This window comes from Sitophilus oryzae, unplaced genomic scaffold (assembly GCF_002938485.1).
Source record: "Sitophilus oryzae breed Bouriz unplaced genomic scaffold, Soryzae_2.0 scaffold_177_pilon_pilon, whole genome shotgun sequence".
In the NCBI taxonomy this organism is placed as follows: domain Eukaryota; kingdom Metazoa; phylum Arthropoda; class Insecta; order Coleoptera; family Curculionidae; genus Sitophilus; species Sitophilus oryzae.
This window is the reverse complement of record NW_022146479.1, coordinates 1,066,785-1,089,708: the sequence shown is the minus strand read 5'-3', so window position 1 is coordinate 1,089,708 and position 22,924 is coordinate 1,066,785. Positions and strand designations below refer to the sequence as shown.

The window sequence follows — 22,924 nt, the reverse complement described above, 5'->3', positions numbered from 1 at the left end:
CGATGGAGGAATATTTGAACATCTCCTTAAATCCTAAAGTTCTAACAATTTAATAGTACCTAAATTAATAAGTTATTGAATATTGTAATAATACTATAATTAACCTTGTAATTGATTACTTTATTTTACTTTAATTTATATTAATTTGTATTTATAAATATATCTTTAAGATTTCGGATGTAGGAATGAGTTTTCAATAATAATAAAGCACTAAATAGGTAAATTTCTGAAAGGACAACTTCAATTGGCAGTTATCTTTTACCTTGACTGGTGCTCATAAGTAAATACAGGGTCATAAGAAAGGAGAAATAGTTAAAAAGAAATTGGCGATAACTCGTAAACGAGCTAATCAAAAATATCTAAAGTTATTCTTTTGAATGTGAGTTTTAGTGCTCTTCAATAAACCTAAATAGAATTATTCTCTAAAATAATTAGGGAAGCCAATAATTGACCGCATTAAAATTTACATGGGATTTCCTATGTCCTGTCCGACGATGCAACACCCGGTATGCCTATTTAATTTTTTGATTATGTAATGAGCACTTTGTTTACTCACTTCTTTCGAGCTGCTTGAATCCATATTTGCTTTTGATCAAATCCGTGTGAGAAGTTGTGAAGCTATAAAATGTTGTTTCGGGAGAGTTGAATATCTGAGAAAGTTGAGTTATTGAATGTTATTGCACCCAACAAACACGTAATTACACCCTTCTTTACGTATTAACATTTTTTCGACAATTTTATTAACATTCGAAATTGTCACAACACAAAGGGTTCTTTTTCACTTAATTTTTACTACCCAAAACAGCGTTACATCACACAAACAACCGGACTATTTTGTCGGTTCAATAACTGCACTATTAAAAACTAAAATACTTAAATATTTTAAGTATGCGATCAACATCGCAACTACGTGAAAAACAGAGCGAAAACTTCTAATTTCTGCCATATCGAGGGCTGCGGTCGGAATGTTTGAAATGAACTGAAATGCACCAAGCCTATACCAAATTATGGAGTAATAACTCAGTAAAAAAATAAATAATAAAAATTATGACATATTTGAAATATACCTTTTTGAGAAAAATTACCAATTTTTTTGTATTTCAAGAAATATATTACATATATTACATACCCTCACAAAAATATTTGTATTTATAAAATACATAAGTATAAATATGAAAAAATAATCTTATTACATGAAATCCTCCATATTCTACATTAATCCTATTAAAATATTATTAGTATAAAGCCATCATAAAACTGGAAAATTCAAAAAATTTATAATAATCAGCAAGAAAAAGGAAACAGAATTTAATATCTTCACGCATGTTTTACTCTTTTAATTATGACTAAAAATTATACAGCAATAATAAAATCAGACTCAAATAAATCAGTGAAAATAGAACCTAACTGAAAAAAGTATAAAAAAGCATTTTTTTAAGAAGTGATACTTATCTTTTGAGCATGCAAAATCATCTCCCTCCGTAGCCTTTCCTTATTCTTAACATACCACTTTACAAAGTCGGCCACCATGGGATTAGATTTGTCTCCATTTTTCTCCAGTTCTTGATAATAGGACTGTCTTATAATTTTCAAACATGTACTATTACGGTAGGGCACAGAAGTGACAGGATCCACATATAATGCTGGCAACCTAAAAGAACACATATTCTGTAAAATCAAAATTTGATTATAAGACTGATACTTTTAACATTACCCTGTAACTGCACATTTTAATTTTTTTGGAGGTACTGGATTAGACTTGACATTGAAAACTTTCTTAAAAAGTAAGTCATGGGGATCATTTAACACAGCGATAAAAGTTCTTTCATAATACTTCTTTGTTTCTTCATCTTGTTCTTCTTTCTTAACTTCATTGCTAAGAAATATAACTCTTAGGCCAGTTTTACCAAATTTTAATGTAATACCTTTCATCGTTAACTTCTTCTATTAAAGGCATTCTGGTTGAGGTATATCTGATAACAGGTCCGGAAAAAGTTTTTTTAATAACCCTTCTTGTTTTTTTCTCACTCTCCATTTTTTGGTATCTTTCCAGTGATTTCAGATTTTCTAGTTCAGTAATTTTTGCTTCTTCTATTATATATGTATATGAAATATTAACAATATACAAAAAAGTAAAAAACAAACCTAATAATTCCTCCTGTGTAGGAATCCACTCTTCCTCTCTCGTTCTTTTGGGTTTCTTTCTTTGCTCTTGATCTCTTACTTTAATCCTATGGGCTGTCTCTGCTGTTTTAGCTGCTGTTGATTTCCGTTTAGATTTTCTTTCTAAAAACAAATAAAATTATCTATAAAAAAATTAAATATATTGCCACTTCATACCTGAATGTTCATTTGTAACGGAAGAAATGCTTGAATCTGTATCTCTAGCTTTAGGAACAACCCTTAATTTTGGTTTAGGTTTTTCCTTTACTGTTGAAACGGGTTCCTATAAATAAAACGTTAAGAATACCGCTAAAGATTAATTAGAGATATGTTAAGCTTACTTTGTACGCTTTAGTAACGAGTCGCCTTTTTTTCCTTTGGCCTTCTTCATCTTCATTATCCGATACGGGTTCGTCATTTTCATCAATACTAAAATCTGAATCGACGACATCTTCGCCCTCCTCTTCGGCTCTAAAAATAGGAAATGTTCATTGTTAGAAAGTAGAAAAATAAAACGAACAAACTCGTATTCGTTGTCCGATTCGGTTTCTTGAAAGCCGCCGTAGTTTTGCTTGTAAAATTCGTCCTGACATTCTTCCTCTTCGTCCAGTAATTTTGTCAAGCGATTACCTGCATTTGATCGCCGTTCTCTTTGCATATTTGGAAATTGATATTAAACGATTACTATCAATTATCAAAGTAAATTTACAAATATTTTTGAGATATTTTTATTTACAAATATAAAAATAAACTTAACCTGACTTTAGTGACTTTTAACGCTCTTCTTTTTAAACGTTCGGACATTTTACTGAATAAAAGAGGCCCTCTCTATCTTTTGATATGTAAAAAACAACGATGTAAAAAAATTACGCCCATCCCTGTATTTTTGTTTTGATATATGATTTTTCTTCTTCTTCTTCTTCTTCTTGTTTCACGATGACTACGCGCCTTTCGACGGCCAGTCAGAATCTAATATGATTTTTCTTTTTTTCAGATATAAAAACGTTAGATATTATATGATCTGGACATTGGCTATAGAAATAAAAAAGAAGATATTTTATGATTAGGCAACTTTATATACACCGCACATATTTTTTGTAAATATGTGGGATATTTTCGTTTTATGCAAATGGAATATTTTCTTATTATGTAAGATTATCTTCGGATCTTTTCTGAACATTTTAAAACGATATTATACATACGAAATAAGTCCTCTAATAAGTGTTAAATAAGACAGACTATGCTTAAGAACAGGATATTAATAATAAAAAAATATTTTTCTATGTAGGATTAGATAACCTGTTTATTACAAACATAAATTAAGTTTTAACATAAAAACAACACAGAAATAAATCACAACAAAAAAAATCCAAATAATTCGATGAGCATTTGTTACAATACTGAAAAAAATTTGGATTATGACACAAATGTTGTTCCAGTGAATTCTTGTCTGAGTTACTAAGAAATAAATATTTACATTAATTTAAATATGTATATGTTTGCTTAACAAATATATCGATCAAACATTAAAAAGCATTAATTTGTAAATTGTCTAAAATAAATATGAATTATAATAAACAATTTTTGAGAAATATTTTGAATAAATAAGAGATAAAAATATACATTTTGTTTTAGGTATTAAGGATAACTGTCACTAGAGATGTATGAGAGAGTATATCTATGGTTTACACTTGGCGATAAAAAATAAATAAAATATTTCTAATTCAATTTTTGGCTTTTCAAATATTATTTATATTCTTTGACAGTTTGTAAACTTATGATTTTTATACTGACAACGTTCTGTCCCTTATTTATTGTTATCTCACATGATACTTATGTAAAATGACCAGAATAGAAAATACTTAATTAAAAAAATAAAGTTTAAAAAAACCGCCAAAGAATATTAACTATTTTCATTTGCTAATTTTTTTAATCGATAATCAAAATTTATCTTTTGTTCCTATCTTAGCTGAAATTATGAAGTTCTTGAGATTTTGTCACAAATTTCATTCGTAAATTCAGAACACTTAGCCTTGCCACCCAAGTCACCTAAAAGAAAACAGATGATAGAAAATAGTAAAAAAGTTAAAATCAAATGTAAAAATAAAATAAAAAATGCCCACCTGTTAAATATTTTGCTTCTTTAATTGTTTCAAAACACGATCTTTCTATAACATCGGCATAACTGTTCAATTGCATGTGTCTCAGCATCATGACTGCTGATAATAGGAGAGCAGTTGGGTTTGCCTTATCTTGTCCTGCAATGTCAGGTGCTGTACCATGGACCTATTACAAAACAAAATTTTATACAGATTCCAAAAAAAAAACTCTGCAAAGAAAACTCAAGACAAAATATAAATATATTAATAAAAAAAGATCAGCGTTTTTAATCAAGCTTTAAGGTGGTGCCTTTAAGCCTCACGAGCGCGGAATTGTGGAACTAAGTGTCAAATTAATTTCGCGGCGTTAAAAGAACTTCCAAAATTTGACCGCCAAGACCGGGAACCGGGAATCTTGTAGAGATTGAACGAAAAAAGGTTATATCAAATTTTGTAGCCTATTTTAATTTTGTTTATTACTTTTTCAAGACTTTTTCCCTCTCATTTGTCTCATAGCGAAATGATAATATACATTCTTATCAATCTTATTATTACTGGCGTACGATTTTGCATTTGTTGTATTGTCTCGACAACGAAAGAATAAAAGGTCAAATTTGGTTAAGCCAAATTATATTTACAGAGGAAAGAACAGGGTATTTCTATAATTTAATAACTGAAATGTGTTTAAACGACCCTACAAAATATATTAATTATCTTAGAAAATCTTCTACTCAATTCAAAAGAAAACAATTCCCACCCAATTCAAGTTCTCTTTTTAACATACACTGCCTATCCCATTCCCGCAAAAATCAATCGCTAAAAAGTTAAAAAAAAAACAGTTATCAGTATGGAACAAACTAACGCAAAGTGTAACGTAAGAAATTTAAGCGAAATTTCGTTTTCCGCCCTCGTGAGGAACCACCTTTACTCATTCAAATTTTTTGTTACACGTAAAAAAGTAGTTTTTTACATTACAATCAAAATTTAACAACCAGTATCATTAAAATTATTGCATAAAAATATTACAACTAAACTCATTTAAAATTTGGTACACGAAAAAATCACCCTTGTCGCTTCTGTATGAGGAATATACAGAGGGAGTCTTAAATAAGTGCAAATAATTTAAAGGGTGGTAGATCTGAATAAAAGAAACATATTTTCTCTTTGCCGTTTTTCAGATACGTTCTCCATCTATTGAAAAAATAATATACAGGGTCCCATTTAAAAAAACAAAGAAAAATCATTTTATATTTTAGAAAATTTGGCGTAGAATTTTGAACATCCTGTATGATTTACGATTTCCATATTTATAGCAAAGTAAGTACAGACCATCTAAAGTAAATATATAATATAGTTTTGATTTCAGGACAGTTCTTGTATTATTAATAATTTTTTTTAAGAAAGGCTGAAAAATATATAATTTTTATTTACTTATTAATATCAATATCTCTGAAATTATCGAAATATATTTACTCATGTCTTAAGATTATGTAAAGTGATCTGAAAGGAAGCCAAAAATGCAATAATATACAGGGTGTTCCATTTAAAAAAAAATCATCCCGATCCACTCACACTTTTTTGAGCCACCCTATAAAAGTTAAAATATTTTCCTGAAATACATCCTAGTACATACTTTAGGTTTGCACTTAAACAAAATTCCCACGTTTTTTATTCTAGGAGCTACAGGTGCCCGACGCACTATTGCCGGACCCTATATAGCCCCTAAAAATATTTGCACTTATTTACAGGAAAATATTTTATTTATTTGGGCTACTATTATCTGCATATTTTATAAAAAAAAAGAATGGACTGAATATAGCAAATAAAAAACCTGATATGGAACTTTTCCAAAAACTGAGTCACTCTGTGTCTGTTGTGATTTAACAAAAATATTATCTCAAGCAAAATTAATTGGCTAGACTTTTATCATTTAAGCAAATATTCCCTAATTGGATTAAATATTTTCATTTCAAAGTCACGTAAAGATAGATAGTGTAAAGATAAAAAAATAAAACTTACTGATTCAAACAATGCTCCATTAAGGCCAATATTTCCAGAGGGAGTTAAACCTAATCCACCCACTAATCCAGCACACATATCAGACAAAATATCACCGTACAAATTTGGCATTACTAAAACATCATACAAGGATGGATCTTGCACCATATTTAAGCACACGGTATCCAAGTATTTCTCCTCAAACTTGACATCAGGGTATTTTTTGGCCATTTCACGACAGCACCGCAAAAAGAGACCATCAGACATACGCCTAGGTATAAAAAAATGACAGTTAACATGAAAATTAAAAAAAAAACCTGGTACATACATAATGTTAGCCTTGTGTACAGCTGTAACTTTCTTCCTTTTATTTTCTATGGCATATTGGAAAGCAAATTCGGCGACTCGCATAGATGCTTCTTCGGTAATCAACTTAATACTTTGTACAACACCATCGACAATTTCATGTTCAATACCTGAGTATTCACCTTCTGTGTTTTCTCTTATTGTGACCACGTCAACATCATCATACAATGTTTTGTAACTTCAAATAAATTCAAAATTACTACAAGTTAAGGTAACAGTTTACAAAATGAAGTTTTGCTTTTAATAATAAATTTTTTCTATGTACACCCTCTAGTGGAGAACACTTTTATAATAGCAAAGAACTTTTCTGCAAATGTTTACCCAATTCAAAATAAAAATCAATTAAATAAAGACTTACCCTTCTAAACTTCGGCAAGGTCTTACATTAGCATATAAATTAAATTCCTTTCTTAGAGCTAAATTGAGAGATCTATGCCCTTTACCAACAGGTGTCATAAGGGGTCCTTTTAAACCAATTTTGTTCCTAAAATAATATAGTTCTAGTCTGTTTCATTTGGATGTTAGAGAAGGATTCCCTTACCTATTAACTGAGTCAATTGCGGCTTGGGGAATTCCAAATTTCCCGTCGGGCCCTCTGACTGGGGTGACGTCCACTGATTCCCATTCGATGGGAACATTGGCAGCAGCAAAAATCTTTTGAACAGCAGCTGAAATTTCGGGGCCAATGCCATCACCAGGAATTAAAGTACATTTTTTTGCTTCGCCGCTATAAAGCCTTGTTCCAAGTGGTTTAGAAGCAACCTGTGAGTGTAAATTTGCATAAGCCTTATCAATAATTAAAAACACCTTAATAGCAAGTTAATAACGTTTATTTTTTATTAATTAAAATATGTTTTATAATCCCGCTCCTTTTGGCATGTGACTTAACCTGTATTATGTATGGATGTCAAAGTTATATAACACTTACTATTTTAATGCTTTGCGACGAGTTAGTTTCAGGATTATTACCGAAAATTTTTAAAAAGGTATTTAGGACGTCCCTCAAAGCTTTCCCTTTAAAAAAACTGGACATTTTAAAAATTTTCGGTTCGGCAGTGATTTTTATGGAGTGACAATCGAAGACTGAGCACGTAAATGGGATAATATAACAGAATACTTACGAGGTTTTTGAAAAATCTGGAGGCCATTCTAAATCAATTAATATTTTAGCTAAAAATAACCCCTTCTTGAAATTAACACCCCCGCGAATGTCACAAAGGACAATTTCTTAACTCAAAAAAAGAACTTAAAAGAATATTTTTAGTTCTTAGGTTCTATCAAAACTACTTTTTTTGGAGAACCACAGAAGCTTCAAAATTGTTCCATAGATCAAGTATTTTGAGAACTATGTATTAAATAAATTCAAGGATGGACATGTAGAAAACTCTTAATTTATACAATAGTTTTACGCGTAAAAATTAATAAAGCAAAATGTAAACAAACCAATCCTAGGTATTATTACCATAGATTTGTTATTACTTTGTCCATGTTAACTGTTTTTATCTATTTCTTTATAAAAAACCCGATAGTGAACACTATAGTATAATTTTGACCGGATACCCCTGGCAGCTGTGACCTCAAAACCTAACTACAATAAAATTCCCATCCGTGGTGTAATTATGCCAAAGTAATTTCAAAGTTGTGAAATTGAAAAGAAGATTTTGTCATCCTAACCCATTAATTTAATGTCATTTCATGTCATTTATAACCACCAAACTTCTTTGATTTTTTGAATATTTATCATAAACAAGAATCAAATTTTAAATGAAAAATATAACGTAAATAAGTTCAAAATATAGAATTAAGCTAATATTAACCATGTTATTTAGGAATCTTGTGATATTTTTTCTGAGTTATGTTAAATTTAATAATTGTTTTAACATAGGAGGATTTAAGATAGAATGGCCAACAAAACTTGAGGATCTGAATTTGTATTGTAAGTTTAAAGAATGCTGTAACGATAATTGGATCAAGTACAATAGAGTCAGTAAGTAGTAAAAAATTCCTGCTAACTATGTAATTTATTCAAAAATATATTTCTTATAGGACTTGTCAAAAATCTAACCGATAGAGTATATGGACAGCCATTATTAAATGAAGCAGTTGATGCTCTGTCAGCCCATTTCAACCCATATTATCCACCAACCAAAGCTTTAACATTGAGCTTCCATGGCATGACTGGGACAGGAAAAAATTTTGTTAGCAAATTTATTGCAGAAAGTATATATAAGGCTGGTAGTAAAAGTAAATATGTCCACCATTTTATTGGAAGGATGCATTTTTCTGAGAGAAGTAAAGTCCATGAATATAAAGTATGTAATAAAGTGTTATGTTTTTAACTAAAATCACTTAAAAAAAATAATTTTTCAAAGTATTTCCAAAAAGAATTTTAGGTAAAATTCTATTTTAAAATACCTCCAAATACTAAAAACAAATATTTCTTGCATAACTGATTTCAGCTAAATGAAAGTTGAGCCATTGTTTCTACTATTTCTATGTAATTTTAGAGTGATCTTTATAGCTGGCTGAAAGGTAATATGTCGGATTGTCCACAACAACTTTTTATATTTGACGAAGTGGACAAAATTGTGCCTGAAGTGCTTAACGCTATTAAGCCAGTCATAGATTACAGAGATAATGTAGATGGTATTGACTATTCCCAGTCGGTTTTTATTTTCCTTTCTAACACAGGAGCCGATTTGATTAATGAACATTATTACGATCTACACATGTCCGAGGGCAAGAGTCGAGAACAATTGTCACTTACCGATTTCGAATGGCTTATAAAGAAAGGAATATTCAACGAGGAAGGTTGGTTAAATAAGGAAAACAGTTATTTTATTAATATTGCAAAGAAAGTATATTATTTTTCCTTTATCGGATCATTTTACCAATTTATTTCAACACTTGGTATGGAGTTAATCATTGATATTTTGTTTTCATTGTTAAATCAGGTTGGTTTTATTTCTAGGTGGATTTCATCATAGTGATACCATAAAAAACAATCTCATAGATCATTATATACCATTTTTACCACTTGAAGAGAGGCATATTCGATCATGTATTAGAGAGGAATTCAGATTAAAAAGTGTTACGAATCCTAGAAAGGAGCATATAGAGTAAGTTTGTCAAGATTATATAAAAAATTTATTTAATTTGGGAGTATTTATAACCTAATAAAAATATTTTTAGACAAATTATGCAATACATAGAATGGGGTCCTGATAGTTCCAAAACATTTTCGAAAACAGGTTGCAAAAGGATAGGTCAAAAAGTGGCCCTTCTAGTCGCGAAATATTACAAACAATACTTCACTGGCAGGGATGAACTCTAATTTTTCTTGTGTATGTATAAATTTGAACAAATTCAATGTTAGATGTACCGGGTGGCCAATTAAGAATGGACGCTGGCTGTATCTCAGTAACTACTTATCGTATAGCTTTGGGGAAAAAAATCTTATAAGTAAATCGACCAAGAGAAATCGCTGGAAATTATTTTCAAGTTCGAAAAATGTCCGCTAGGGGGCGTTTCGCTAGTAGCCAATCAGCAAACAGGGTTTTTCTCAAAAATATGCAGGTGATTTTAAATATTGCTATTGTAATCATCGAGAAATTTGTATTTTTTTTATATAGAGTGTTTTGCTCTATCTCATAAAATAAAGTAGTGGGGGAAGGTTAAACTTGCTTTTATTAAAATAAGGATAACTCTGGTTTAGGTTAACCGATTGAAACAAGCTAGGGCTCGTTTAAAAGAGCTTTTCTTCCTTAATGATCTGCAGTATAAATTTTTTCGTGGTAGCTAGAGGGCGCTGTTTGACATCACAACAGATATTGCGCGTTTGCATAAAAAAATTAAATATGAGGATATATTTCTCTACACAGTTAAATAGAGCACAAAATTTCCAAAATATCAGCGCAAACTGCAATTTTCTATCTTGTCTCTAACCTGAGATATTAAGAGAATAAATTATGTTAGGCTGCCGCTTAGGATTATATAGTTTAAAAATTATAGTAGTAGACTAGGAAACTAAAAGAGGTAAATTGGTTACGTCAAAATATCAAAAGATATATTTTCATTTCATTTTAATACCATTTAATTGTTATTTATCCATGTTCGTTCTTGATTCGACCCCATAAATTAAAACCCAGGCATATTGAATCCGATGACCTAGCTAGCGATGGATATATGCCGCTCCAGCGTCTCTATCTACTAAAGTAAGTGGTATCCAAGAAGCCCCACACATTCATAGCAAAATATGCGACACAACTGACATAAACCCCTAGTTTTCGGCCATACGAAATTTGGCCGTTTTCTGTTAAAAGCAATATGGCGGCACAACATTCCTAGAAATTTTAATAAAATTATTGATTGTCCGACTTTCGGACATTTTAATCTGAGAACTACCTACGTATAATTAACCAAGAAATTCGTAAAAATGATGTGGATGGACGATAATGTTACATAAACACGTTTAAAAACTTCTGACATCATCTTTTTTAAGAAAACGCCCGAAATTCGGATGCATGAAAACAGAACTTAAACGTTTTGATATTTGTTTCCTAGCCTACTACTATAATTTTTAGACTATATAATTCTAAGCGGCAGCCTAACATAATTTGTTCTCTTAATATCTCCGGTTAGAGACAAGATAAAAAATTGCAGTTTGCGCTGATATTTTGGAAATTTTGTGCTCTATTTAACTGCGTAAACAGAAATATAGCCTCCTATTTAATTTTTTTATGCAAAAGCGCAATATCCGTTATGATGTCAAACAGCGCCCTCTAGCTACCACGAAAAAAATGATGGAAACAAAATTTACACTGGAGATCATTAAGGACGAAAAGCTCTTTTAAACGAGCTCTAGTTTGTTTAAATCGGTTAACCTAAACCAGAGTTATCCTTATTTTAATAAAAGCAAGTTTAACCTTCCCCCACCACTTTATTTTATGAGATAGAGCAAAACACTCTATATGAAAAAAATTACAAACTTCTCGATGATTACAATAGTAATATTTAAAATACCTGTTCACCTGCATATTTTTGAGAAAAACCCTGTTTTCTGATTGGCTATCAGCGAAACGCCCCCTAGCGGACATTTTTCGAACTTGAAAATAATTTCCAGCGATTTCTCTTGGTCGATTTACTTATTAGAATTTTTTTCCCAAAGTTATACGATAAGCAGTTTCTGAGATTCAGCCGGCATCCATTCTTAATTGGCCACCCGGTACAGAAAATATTGCTTTATACATGGACATCACTATACCCTAAGCCTGAGTAAAATATACTTTTTATTTTTTTGTTATATTGACTTTACATAAATTATTTTCATATATAATTAATTAATTGTCATCAGCTTTGTAATGTAACATACTTAATTTTTGTAGATATTTATTAAATTTTTTTATAAAATAAGAATGCATTGTTTTTTTATAACATTTATTATGATTTAAATAAATAAATTAATATCCATATTTCTGTTACTAAAAATAAAATAATATTCACATAAATTTACTGAAGAGGCTAAGCATAGCGTACACTAATATCATTCAATAATTCACATTATAAAAGTGAGAATATACAGGGTGTAAATTTCTTAGTCACGAAAAAATTCAAGAGTTAACTGGCATACAATATATCTTTTTGTTTCATAATTAGATTTAAAAACCTTTTTTAAAGTACCTCTCGAATTTTTCGCCACATTAATTTTACACAATATGTAAACAATAAACCAAAAAAGGAATTCAATCTATGAATTAAAATTTTATTAAAAAAAACAATATTAAATAATTGTGTTTACTAATTAATTATACAAAAATATAATAATACTTTAAACAATGTCATGGCGAACATAATACTTTTTGGAATTGTTACATACCTATATGCTGAGAAAATGAACGTTTATTCAAGAGCAAGAGTGTTTGCACTACTCAAATTAATCTTAAATCTAAGAAAGTGTAATTTTTTCATAAATATGCATACTATAGTGTTCACAAGCTTTTTTAAAGCACAGAACAAAGTACTTTTTGACTGCATAGTAATTGAAAATTTTCCAGTATTTTTGCTAATAAATTGTTATTTAAAAAAATATTTTTTTCTTACACATTTTTCAAAAGTAAAACTTTAGCCAATTTCGAGGGAACAACCGTTGGTTATGGTTGACAGATAAACAATGCTTTAAATGTCAGTTGTCTCCCGATTGGTTAACAACACTTGTGTCTAGCCCTAGCAGGCAACTATTAGGCCCGACCAATCACGTTAGAGTTTTTGACAAACACAAATGAATTAACACACTTCAAATAACCACGCTAACCAACCTGATTGGTCAAGCTTAAAAGTTGACTGCTAGGGCTAGACACTTCTGTTAACAACTGACGTTTAAATCATTATTTATCTGTCAACCATGACCAACGGTTGTCCGGTCGAAATCGGCTTTGTTTTAAACTGGTTACGTTTTGATTCTAATTTTATATAGTGCAAAAATACATTGTCTTTTTCTTACAGTAACGAAAGATATGTCCTAGAGTTTTCCTGGGTATATAAAAAACGTCGTCATAATGACCTTGGGCCAGTGTAAAGCCGTTTTTTTTTCGATTTCAAGGTATACTTATTCAATAATTACTGATTTTGGTAAGATTATTTTAGGGCATATGCAGGACAACTCTTTCAACATAACTAAATCTTTTATATTATTGTGATATATTCTTAGACAACTGTAAAACACACCAGGAGTCACATTATTATTGCTAATCACACTATTGTTTGACAAAACACTGCCATTTTTTACAGTAAATTACACTACTGATTTTCATTACTAAAACACATAACAATTCATTGAGTATATAGTGACAATTATTAAAAAGAAATATTAGTTTCTATTTGTTGAGATTTTTAGTAAAGTAATGGACAAGAAATTCAGGCAAGATATGTTATGTATGGTCTTTTTTTAATGGTCTAAGTAAATTCTTTCAAGCACTTAAGTTTATATTGTCTGTATTTTTACAAACAGTATATACAGTAAATTTTGGTAATATATGTTACCAATATATTCTTTAATTTCGATATATATTATGAATAGATATATTTGTCGCAAAAAAAACGACGTTAGAGTTAGCATCGATTTTCAAGGCAATATTTATCTCTGAAAATGTAGAGTGTGTGTTGTATTGTACTATTAATAGTACAGTATCATTTTAAAATGGAATATTTCAACAATCTTTTACGAAATCATCCTAACTTTATTATACACTAAAATGCAGTTAGTATTTTCCTTATACACCCTATAGCGCATGGCTTGGACTAGCACATAAAAACAATACACTTTATCAAAATAAATTCGTCATTAATAAAGAGTTTCTTTAAACAAAAAAATCACAAAATGTATATAGCTTTATGAGAGATATTTGGTATTTGCTTGACGTAATTTTAACAAAGAAGGCAAAATAGTCGCTTAAAAAAATGTAGGTAAATAATCTAAAATAAAAATACTCTTAATAAAAAAAAGTAATAATGTAAATGAGGCCAAAAAACCTTAAATAACGATTGTTTGGTTTAATTAATTTTATATTAATAAAATTATTATTCTTCATTTATAATTAATGATATATACTCGTATCATCCAAAAGTGTAATAATTCAGTACATGCTCTAGGCATTAATTAAAAAACTTTCATTAATATTTTGTTTAATTAAAACCTTTGGCTTCTTTGTTAAAAAGGAATCATTTTCTTATTACTTATAAGTTCAGTTACACAAGGTGTAACTATTTGAAGGATTTACGTCCTAAATATAAATAACAATTAGAATATTTAAGGGGAGAGACCAATAAAAGTCAATTGTAGAGAGCATTTTAGTTATTGTTGCATATATACAGGGTGGTGCCTCTTGTAACACACATACACTCAAAGACAACGAAAGTTCTATTCTCGATTTTTAAAATTAATTGGAACCCTACAAAGTGTCGCAAAAAAGTTATATTTCAAAGTGGTACTACTTTTTCCGAACACCCTATATTATAATTGGTTTTACGACTCTAGAAAGAAAATTAAAATCAGTTTTGTTAAAAAAACTATGTTGAATATACATATGTAAGGTTTTTGAAATGGGTATTCAACATTTTCTGAAAATGAAGAACAAATTTTAAGTACACATTATACAGGGTGAGTCTTAAATAAGTGCAAATATTTTCAGGGCTGGTAGATCTCGATAAAAGAAACATATTTTCTCTTTACCGTTTTTCAAATAGTAAAAATAAAAGTCCAAAGTAACCGAGTTATTTTACATTGCAAATTTCCAAAAAAAAATATATATTTTTTGCTTAAATTTAAAGAACCACTGGATCTTTTCTGGGTTTTCTTTCTTGTAAATATAATTCTACTGCCTTATATGTTGCCATATTATCAAAATTTATTTATTTATTTATCGTATGGCTCATATACATGCAAGAAAACCAGACACTTAAACATAGACATAACTACAATGTAAATTAAAACATTACAATGTAAATATAAAAAAAACAAGTATATTATAAAAAAATTAATATTATCAAAAAATTATGGGTTTTAACTGGGTAAAACTAAAAAAAAATATTCCAAAATTATTTTCAAAAAGTTCCAAATTTTCCTAAAAAATTAAAAAAAAATCATAATCGTGTTTTTGGGGTCGAAATATACTACCCCTAAAATATTTGCACTTATTTAAGACTCACCCTGTATACCGCGTGTGTCTCAAAAGTGGCCCACCCCTATAACTTTTTTATTTTTTCAGATAAAAAAACGAGATTTGGTATGTTAGTATATGACATAAATTAGGATTGATTGACGTATTCAATTGTTTTTGGTCGCTTCCTGTTTCACCGGAAATGACTACAACTTTTGATTTTTAAATGGCACCTTCGGTATTTTTTTGTTTATTCAATAGAAAATGACATTTTGAATAGAATGACATATCAGATGTCAACTTTTGACATTCTCGCTTAATAAAAAATCGTATTTTAAAATTCAATCTAGAGTGCCATGACTATGTTAAAAACACTAATCCTTAATCAAGGAACCTTGGAAAAATAGATTTGATCGTGTAATGCTTTTAGTGTCTTGTTCTGGCCAGTTAGAAAATGCTCAAATCGTATTTTTAATCATATCTCAAATTTTTATTCCAATAATTTGATACCGCACACTTGGTATTTCGAGTCAAATTTTCGTAACGAACCGCAAGTTATAATTTCAAATAAACCATATGCGAAAATGTCAAAAGCTGACATATAATATGTCAGTGTATTCAGAGTGTTATTTTCTATCGAATAAAGTAAAAAAAATACCGAGGGTGCCATTTAAAAATCAAAAGTTGTAGTCATTTCCGGTGAAACAGGAAGTGACCGAACACAATTGAATACGTCAATCAATCCTAATTTATGTCATATACTAACATACCAAATCTCGTTTTTTTTAACTGAAAAAATAAAAAAGTTATAGGGGTGAGCCACTTTTGAGATGCACCCGGTATAGGGTGCTCCATTAAAAAAGACACAAGTTTGATACACTTTCATTATGGAACACCCTCTGTAGAGCACTAGATAAGTTTAAATTTTAGTTTAAATAAACCTACTTACACAGGTATATGGTCTAAAAAACTATTTCCTATAATTCCACCACTCTGTATAACAGTGATATATCTAAATTCATCTTGATTGTTCTTTAGATGGTTGAATTTATACCGTTTTAAATACAATAACTAGCATGATACATTTCTCAAATGACCATATATTTATTCCCTGGTCTCTCTCTACTCCCACAACATAAGTTTCTGAAACAATAGTTTTACAAAAACCACCAAAAACCTCGTTCAACTCCACCTATCGAGAATATTATTCAAAGATCGCCATTTTCGATGGCTTTGTTTAAATCATTGACCACTCTGCCCAGTGCTTCTCTATAGTCGCTGTCCCTCCTGAAGATAGCGTCCAGAAAATATTCGTTGCCGAAGAACGAGAAGACGCTGTCCACTCTGGCCATCGATTTGTCCGTTAAGTGTTTGGAGATGATCGACTGGAGGGTTTTTCGAGATTCTTCCAGCGCCTGCACCAAGTAGTTTCTGTCGTAACTGAAATCGACTTCGTAGAAGGATATGATCGTCATGCCTGTAACAGACAGAAAATAAAATTGAGAATATTCTAGATTTTGTTGTTAATACAGTATAGTATATACAATATACAGGGTGGTCCGAACTGTATTCCAGAAACTTCGGCAGCATATTCTACAGATAAACATAAGTAAAAAAGTTCGTATAAAGGTATGTCTTAAAATGCTTAGTTTCGCAGATACAGGGTGTAGAAGTTTCATTTTTATTTCGATTTTTTCCAAATAATTTCTGAAGTAACGTCAATATTTAAATGAAAATTGGTGTCTGGGAGTTTTTCGACATGAGAAATTTGATTTTAATGATAATATGACTCCTATTTCCAAGGGGCGCCACCGACATATATTTTAACTGATTTCAAGAGTAATAACTTTTTGTCCGTACCTGTATAAAACTACTAAGTAAAAAAATATACATTCAGTAGAGGTTTTTTACGTAAAAAAAGTCCCTTGGAAATTATCAATACCTCTCATCATTGACATAAATTAAACGTGTTAACTAAATAGTTATTAGACTGAAATCATAAATTTGAAATGTTTTTGTGCCAAAAGTTCAACAGAAACTGTTTCTCATTATTTTCTCGAAGAAAAATTTATGATTAATTTAAAAAAGTAAAAAATTCCCAAATTAATCATTTGAGTCAAATAACTACCTACTCAACATGTTTATTTTTAGTCAATAATGACATATATTGACTCTTTCCATTGTAAATATCTTGAGAACGGTTGCTCGTAGAGATTTTTACCAAGAGACATTTTTTACGTAAAAAATCACGGAAATGTATATTTTTTCATTCAGTATTTTTATACAGGTACGGACGAAAAGTTGCAACTCTTAGCTTAAACAAAACAGTTAAAACACATACTGACATCAAAATTAAATTTCTAATGTCAAAAAACCTCCAAACACCAATTTTCATCCAAATATTGACGTCACCTAGAAATTATTTGGAAAAAATCGAAATAAATATGAAATTTCTACACCCTGTATCTCCGAAACTAAGCATTTTCGGACATACATTTATACGAAGTTTTTTACTTATTTTCGTCTGCAGAATATGCTACCGAAGTTTCCGGAATACGATTCGGACCACCCTGTATATAGTGTAATACAAAAATATACATTACCTGCCATCCTAAACTTGTTTTTGAATTTTTCGGCTTGCTTTAAGTCCTCCTCGGATAACAAATTGTTTTTGTGTAATACTCCCAATTTTATGACTATTTTAATGATGTTTTTGATGAGTTTTTCTGCCTCTTTCTTATTATTTGACTAAAACAAAAATAACTAAGTAATAACAAAGATTTTGCAATACCAGTTGATTAGATTGGATTTGAAAAGTTAAATAATATCATACTTTCGTGTAAACGTGACAACATAGGTATTCTATTTAATTTAGAAACAGAAAAAATCAGCGGCTCTCAAAATGTCAACAATATTTTTAATAGAAAACAGGAAAATCATAGTTCTTTACCTATAGTTCACATCAAATAAACTTTTAGTTACATAATTAAGCTTGACCGGCACAGCGTTGCCCACTTTTACATATTTTCTTTTAATCAAAATATTTTAGGAAACAAAATAAATTAATTATAAATATATAAACAGTTATTATTTATATCAACAAAACTCACCTTCGTAACAGCACTTAAGGGAGATAACGGGGCATTACTACCGCTTTCCCGTTCAAAATATTCTAATAAAGTTGCGATGAGTTTTTTACGGCTATTAAGCAATCTTGTAAACGTCGGACTAAAAGAGGTTCTAAAAAGAACAATATTCGATTGCAAGCTCTAGTAGTCAACATTTTTAAGGAAAAAATATACACTATTTATTTAAACCAAAAACTCCTAATACAAAACTAAAGTGTCAGCCCGTTCCAGTTAGTTGGCAACAATGAATTTAAAAAAAATCGCGCCCTCGATTACGTAACTATAAGTTTAATTGGTATAAAACATCCCTCGAAAACATTTTTATTTATTTAAGAAATTCCTGTATTTATAAATTAGATTATTACGGAGGAAAAATTCGAACTTACGTATTGTTTAGCTAATCGATACAAGTTATCCAGGAGGGAAGCGGTGACGTCATCGATGAAAACTTTGGCGATGTTTTTCCCGGCCATGCGGCTCAGGATTTTCTTTTGAGCCCTCAATCCGATGTCTCTGGCCTTGAAAGTGCTTTCCGTCATGACTGAAAAGATAATAACGTTAACCCGATTAAAGGGTCTTCTAAAAGAAAAGCCCGAAAGGACCAAGAATAATGCAAATCCAAAACGATAACCAAAATAAAAATGGATGAATGAGACGAGATGGGTTTAAAGGTTTTATTTAGTCAGTTTTAAAAATATTATTTATTCAATTATAGCTTATCTTATCTATGAAATAATATTTACTAATATTAATCAACAAGTCAGTATTTAACTTTAGTGTATGTGGGACAGCTTGGGTAGCTTAAATGATTTACCGGAACGAATCCTGTAAAATACCATGCATCTGTCAGGTATATACCATAAAATACAATAAAGAAGAAGCCTGAGGATAGTCAAATTATTAATTTTATATCGTATGCATTAAAGAAAGAAAAGACATCATGGTAGCCTTAGAAGACACGCAAAGTGTCTAAATCCGGAAAGACATTGTGTCCGGACTTAAATAACATTGGACTATTATGAATCCTAGAAAGATGTTTTAGAAATTGTTACCTGTGTGGCGTGTGATCGGTATAACAACTAAAAAAATAATAATCAATTTAACAGTCAACTTATTTTGTCGTTTTTAATACAATTTGCGTTTTAAAATGTGGTAATTACTAATAATGTTAGTCTCTGTTTCGTACCTGGTATACTAATGTCAATCGCCATACAAGGCACGTATAAATGAATAATATACTTTTAAGGTATGCAAGGCAAATAGCTTTAAAAGCATCAAAATAAATGGTAGGAGAAACATTTAAGCAAGCTTGATCGAAACAAATTATTTTATATTTTAGCAAATTAAAGGTCAAGTTAAGAATATACAGAGCGACTCTTACTTAAGTACAAGTACTGTATGATCGACAAAAAACGACGTCAGCGATGGCTATGAAATGAAGATCGCTGTCATTTTATATGGGAAATGTCATCGATCGTCATTTCCCAGCCAACTGGACGTCGTTTTTTTCGATCATACGGTATATTAACTGGTAGAAAATCTTGACCCCAGAAACACGACTTAAGGTTTTTTTTAAAGTTAATTTCTTATGACATTTTCCGGGAAGCCTTTAAAAAACTTTTTAGTGCCGCAGGTTTATTCTCCTGGAACTGCAAGCCTTGCAGTGTTGCCACCTTATCTAATTTGAATTATACCAGCGGCATTACTGGTAATTGTAGAAAAACGCATTGCACTTATTTTTTAACATTTATTTTTAGTTATTTTCAACTAAACAAAAGAACAACTCTTAACAATTATATTGGAGATTCTCTATCGCAATATTAGGAAACATTTTTAATCAAGTTAAGCGATCTATTCTAACAAAATTAATAATAATTATCAATTAGCTGTAAGTAATTTATTAACAATTTTATTAAAAAAAGTACCTACTATTTTAGAAAGAGGATAATTTTAAACATATTCTTTTTTATTACTCTGAATTCAAATATACCTAAGTAAGTAAGCTTGTTTTACAACAATATTATTACTAATCCCAACAATAGCAATAGCTACGATAAGATAAAAAAATTACAATACAAATAATGTGTAATTTTTTTACGCAACTGTTCGTATAGTTCACATGGTATGCTGATATGAACTAAATGACTTAACAATATACATAATCTACAGAGAGAATTTAAAGATAAACAATGACTGTTATAGTTTCAAAATTCATACACGATTAATCATAATAATAACGATTAAGCGTGTAAAGCGTTTAAAGCGTCTTTTACGACTAGAAATAAATATCAAACCAAACATACAAGTGGCAAGTGGCCCGAACAAAAGCGTGTAGCGTTTAGAGCTTCTTAATATTATAGATAGCATCCCAGAAATAAGTGCAAATATTTTAACTGGTAGTACAGGAAATCCCGTAAACACGCCCTTGAGGTGTTTTTTACGAAAAAAAAAATTGAAAATTTTATATTTTTCTTGACATTTCCGGAAAATATTGTAAAACTTTTGAGTGCCATTTGTTCAGTTTCGGGAAAGTTGTTTATAGTGCTTCGAGAGATAAATAATAAACAATTATAGCAGCTATTCAACAGTATAGTCAAGATTTAAACAGGTTAGCTGATTGAATTTTTAGGTTTTCCAATTCATTTGGAGATGTTACTCAAAACAGTAAACCTCTGACAAAACTTAAAAAAAGAAAACATTTTGAAAAATTTTCATATTTTCAAAATTTCCAAATTTCCAAAATCTTTAAATTTTATTTTAAAATTAATTATTTCTTTTTTAATTTAAAAGTTAAATAACTCGATTGTTATCAAATTATTTTAAAAATGGCAAAAAAATATGTTTCTTTTGGCCAGATCTACTACCCCTTAAAATACTTGCACTTATTTCTGGGACACCCTGTATAAAAAAAAACCTTTAATATTTTTACACTCTAAAACGCTTTAAGCTTGATTTTCATGCATCCGTTGTCCGACGATACGATATTAATTTTATTGGTTCAATTGTGCTTCAATTTAAAGGCTTCGATTGGTTAATCGTTTCTAACCAATCGAAGTCTTTAAAATCAACCAATAAAACTAATATCGTATCATCGTATCGTCGGATAACGGATGCATGAAAGTCAAGCTTTACTTGCTTTCTGTGTGACAGTGGGCTAAAGATTGGTAAGATTGGAACAATTAATATTTGAAATACCCTGTATATACATTGTAAGTAACAGATTTATGGAGCGAAAAAGTCAATCGACTGTGACAGAAAAAGTTAATGTAGGCGTAAAATATCTATAGTTCGCTATATATACTTCCTCTTTCGCATGATTACAATATGCCTGAAGAGAACATATGGATGACAGTCTTGATAGACATTCTGTTGCACTTCCTTTCAAATTATAAACTATTGCATCTGTTAGTAAAAGCTATTATTTTACAGTAACATTCAATCCTACTTAATTAACGCTCTAGTTAAGAGATAATTAGTAATTAACGTTATTTATTATTGTTAGTAAAGTAAAAGTGTATTATTTCTTGAAAAACTTACCTAGTTGATACTCTCTAAAGGCAGCGAATCACAAAGAGAACCAAAAAAAACGGGATGATAGGAAATAAGCCTTACAAAACTCTATAAAATAAAACAAAAATTAAAATAAAAACAAAAACTATTATGGAATGCGTAATAAACTATATCTAACAGTTTAAACAAATGATAAAAACATAACATTAAGGTTTTAAGATTAAATAAATATAAATTAATTGAAACCACGATATTTTAAACGATTATAAAATTGTGGTTTGTGATAATAGTACTTGTATATACATAATTTACTAAAAAATAAAACAAAGGCATTTAAAAACAATACGTTTTTTTTAATAGTTAAATTTATAAATATGTACGTATAAGAATTTAATGAAATAAATAATAATATAACTTATTTTTTACTTCATCACTCACTGAACATTATTACTAGGATACCAAATATGTAGGTAAAAAAACTGTAACGCCCATGGACATTAGGGTACCTAGTACAGAATATAATCGTTGATTGAAAGAATTGGGAAGATACGCAACCTAAAGGTGCGTTTGAACCAAGCGCGCATAATGTTTGCAAATGTTGGCGAATGATCAGCAATATTTGCAAACACATTTATTTGTCCGGTGGAGATGTTATTTAGAATGTTTGCAAACGTTCGCGAACGGTCGCAAACCGATTGGCGATGTTCCGGCCGATGTCGGTACATCAAAGGGATTTGCTGTTTGTGCGCGTTTTGTGGAAACAGGTTTAAAAGAAACTTTTTTTTTAAACAGGGACCACTTGAATTTGAACTTGTCATTTTGTGTCGATGAAAATTAAAAATGGAGTGGGATAATGAAAAGTGCTTGAAATTGATTAATTTATATAGATTTAGAATTTAGAATTTAGAATTTAGAATGAGTGGGAGGGGGGTTAATCACTTCGACCTTACAGATCCATTGTGTCCCCCTTTCTTGAATCATAACTCATCATACAGTCCCAGGGCTT

The 22,924-nt window shown here is 30.0% G+C and overlaps 4 protein-coding genes across 7 annotated transcripts in view; 1 reads left to right on the top strand and 3 right to left on the bottom strand.

Moving 5' to 3' along the window:
- Positions 1 to 1,088: 1,088 nt before the first annotated feature.
- On the bottom strand, positions 1,089 to 2,973 carry LOC115882489 (vacuolar protein sorting-associated protein 72 homolog). The gene is made up of 7 exons (XM_030900565.1): positions 2,688 to 2,973; positions 2,505 to 2,634; positions 2,341 to 2,446; positions 2,146 to 2,286; positions 1,926 to 2,091; positions 1,715 to 1,876; positions 1,089 to 1,651 (listed from the first exon to the last, which is right to left on the bottom strand). Exons 1-7 carry the CDS (start codon positions 2,819 to 2,821, stop codon positions 1,435 to 1,437), a joined length of 1,056 nt encoding a protein of 351 aa, XP_030756425.1. The 5' UTR covers positions 2,822 to 2,973; the 3' UTR covers positions 1,089 to 1,434.
- Positions 2,974 to 3,442: 469 nt separating this feature from the next.
- On the bottom strand, positions 3,443 to 7,908 carry LOC115882329 (probable isocitrate dehydrogenase [NAD] subunit alpha, mitochondrial). 2 transcript variants are annotated; one of them, XM_030900346.1, is made up of 7 exons: positions 7,748 to 7,908; positions 7,168 to 7,388; positions 6,985 to 7,110; positions 6,589 to 6,804; positions 6,282 to 6,531; positions 4,287 to 4,449; positions 3,443 to 4,212 (listed from the first exon to the last, which is right to left on the bottom strand). In XM_030900346.1, exons 1-7 carry the CDS (start codon positions 7,772 to 7,774, stop codon positions 4,139 to 4,141), a joined length of 1,077 nt encoding a protein of 358 aa, XP_030756206.1. In that variant the 5' UTR covers positions 7,775 to 7,908; the 3' UTR covers positions 3,443 to 4,138. The 2 variants fall into 2 exon arrangements, with proteins under 2 accessions (XP_030756206.1, XP_030756205.1); XM_030900345.1 differs by lacking the exon at positions 7,748 to 7,908 and adding an exon at positions 7,555 to 7,709.
- A 414-nt stretch (positions 7,909 to 8,322) lies between these two features.
- LOC115882487 (torsin-1A-like) lies at positions 8,323 to 10,095 on the top strand. 2 transcript variants are annotated; one of them, XM_030900563.1, is made up of 5 exons: positions 8,323 to 8,613; positions 8,673 to 8,938; positions 9,134 to 9,536; positions 9,598 to 9,745; positions 9,819 to 10,095. In XM_030900563.1, exons 1-5 carry the CDS (start codon positions 8,445 to 8,447, stop codon positions 9,958 to 9,960), a joined length of 1,128 nt encoding a protein of 375 aa, XP_030756423.1. In that variant the 5' UTR covers positions 8,323 to 8,444; the 3' UTR covers positions 9,961 to 10,095. The 2 variants fall into 2 exon arrangements, with proteins under 2 accessions (XP_030756423.1, XP_030756424.1); XM_030900564.1 differs by having other exon boundaries at positions 9,134 to 9,437; positions 9,819 to 10,094.
- A 5,943-nt stretch (positions 10,096 to 16,038) lies between these two features.
- LOC115882212 (tumor necrosis factor alpha-induced protein 8-like protein) overlaps positions 16,039 to 22,924 on the bottom strand; it is a 29,559-nt gene continuing 22,673 nt past the window's right edge. Inside the window, exons 2-5 of one of the 2 annotated variants that reach the window (XM_030900121.1) lie at positions 21,946 to 22,026; positions 18,795 to 18,949; positions 17,884 to 18,028; positions 16,040 to 16,757 (exon numbers count right to left, since the gene is read on the bottom strand). In XM_030900121.1, the coding sequence (XP_030755981.1) occupies positions 16,489 to 16,757; positions 17,884 to 18,028; positions 18,795 to 18,947 (567 nt within the window). In that variant the 5' untranslated portion in view covers positions 18,948 to 18,949; positions 21,946 to 22,026 and the 3' untranslated portion in view covers positions 16,040 to 16,488. Of the gene's footprint in view, positions 16,758 to 17,883; positions 18,029 to 18,794; positions 18,950 to 21,945; positions 22,027 to 22,924 lie in introns of both variants that reach the window. The other variant, XM_030900120.1, reaches the window with a different exon arrangement.

Bases quoted from the DNA above. Each gene is read 5' to 3' on its own strand.
- LOC115882489 (XM_030900565.1), bottom strand. From the start codon at position 2,821: ATGCAAAGAGAACGGCGATCAAATGCAGGTAATCGCTTGACAAAATTA. The intron at 2,092-2,145 runs GTTTGTTTTTTA...CATATATAATAG, and splicing joins TACACAGGAGGAATTATTAG to AAGAAGCAAAAATTACTGAA. The intron at 1,652-1,714 runs GTAATGTTAAAA...GTGTTCTTTTAG, and splicing joins TTAAAATGTGCAGTTACAGG to GTTGCCAGCATTATATGTGG.
- LOC115882487 (XM_030900563.1), top strand. From the start codon at position 8,445: ATGTTATTTAGGAATCTTGTGATATTTTTTCTGAGTTATGTTAAATTT. The intron at 8,614-8,672 runs GTAAGTAGTAAA...TATTTCTTATAG, and splicing joins GATCAAGTACAATAGAGTCA to GACTTGTCAAAAATCTAACC. The intron at 9,537-9,597 runs GTATGGAGTTAA...TTTTATTTCTAG, and splicing joins CCAATTTATTTCAACACTTG to GTGGATTTCATCATAGTGAT.
- LOC115882329 (XM_030900345.1), bottom strand. From the start codon at position 7,659: ATGTCCAGTTTTTTTAAAGGGAAAGCTTTGAGGGACGTCCTAAATACC. The intron at 7,389-7,554 runs GTAAGTGTTATA...TTACACTCACAG, and splicing joins CGTCGCAAAGCATTAAAATA to GTTGCTTCTAAACCACTTGG. The intron at 6,532-6,588 runs GTATGTACCAGG...TTTTATACCTAG, and splicing joins GTACACAAGGCTAACATTAT to GCGTATGTCTGATGGTCTCT.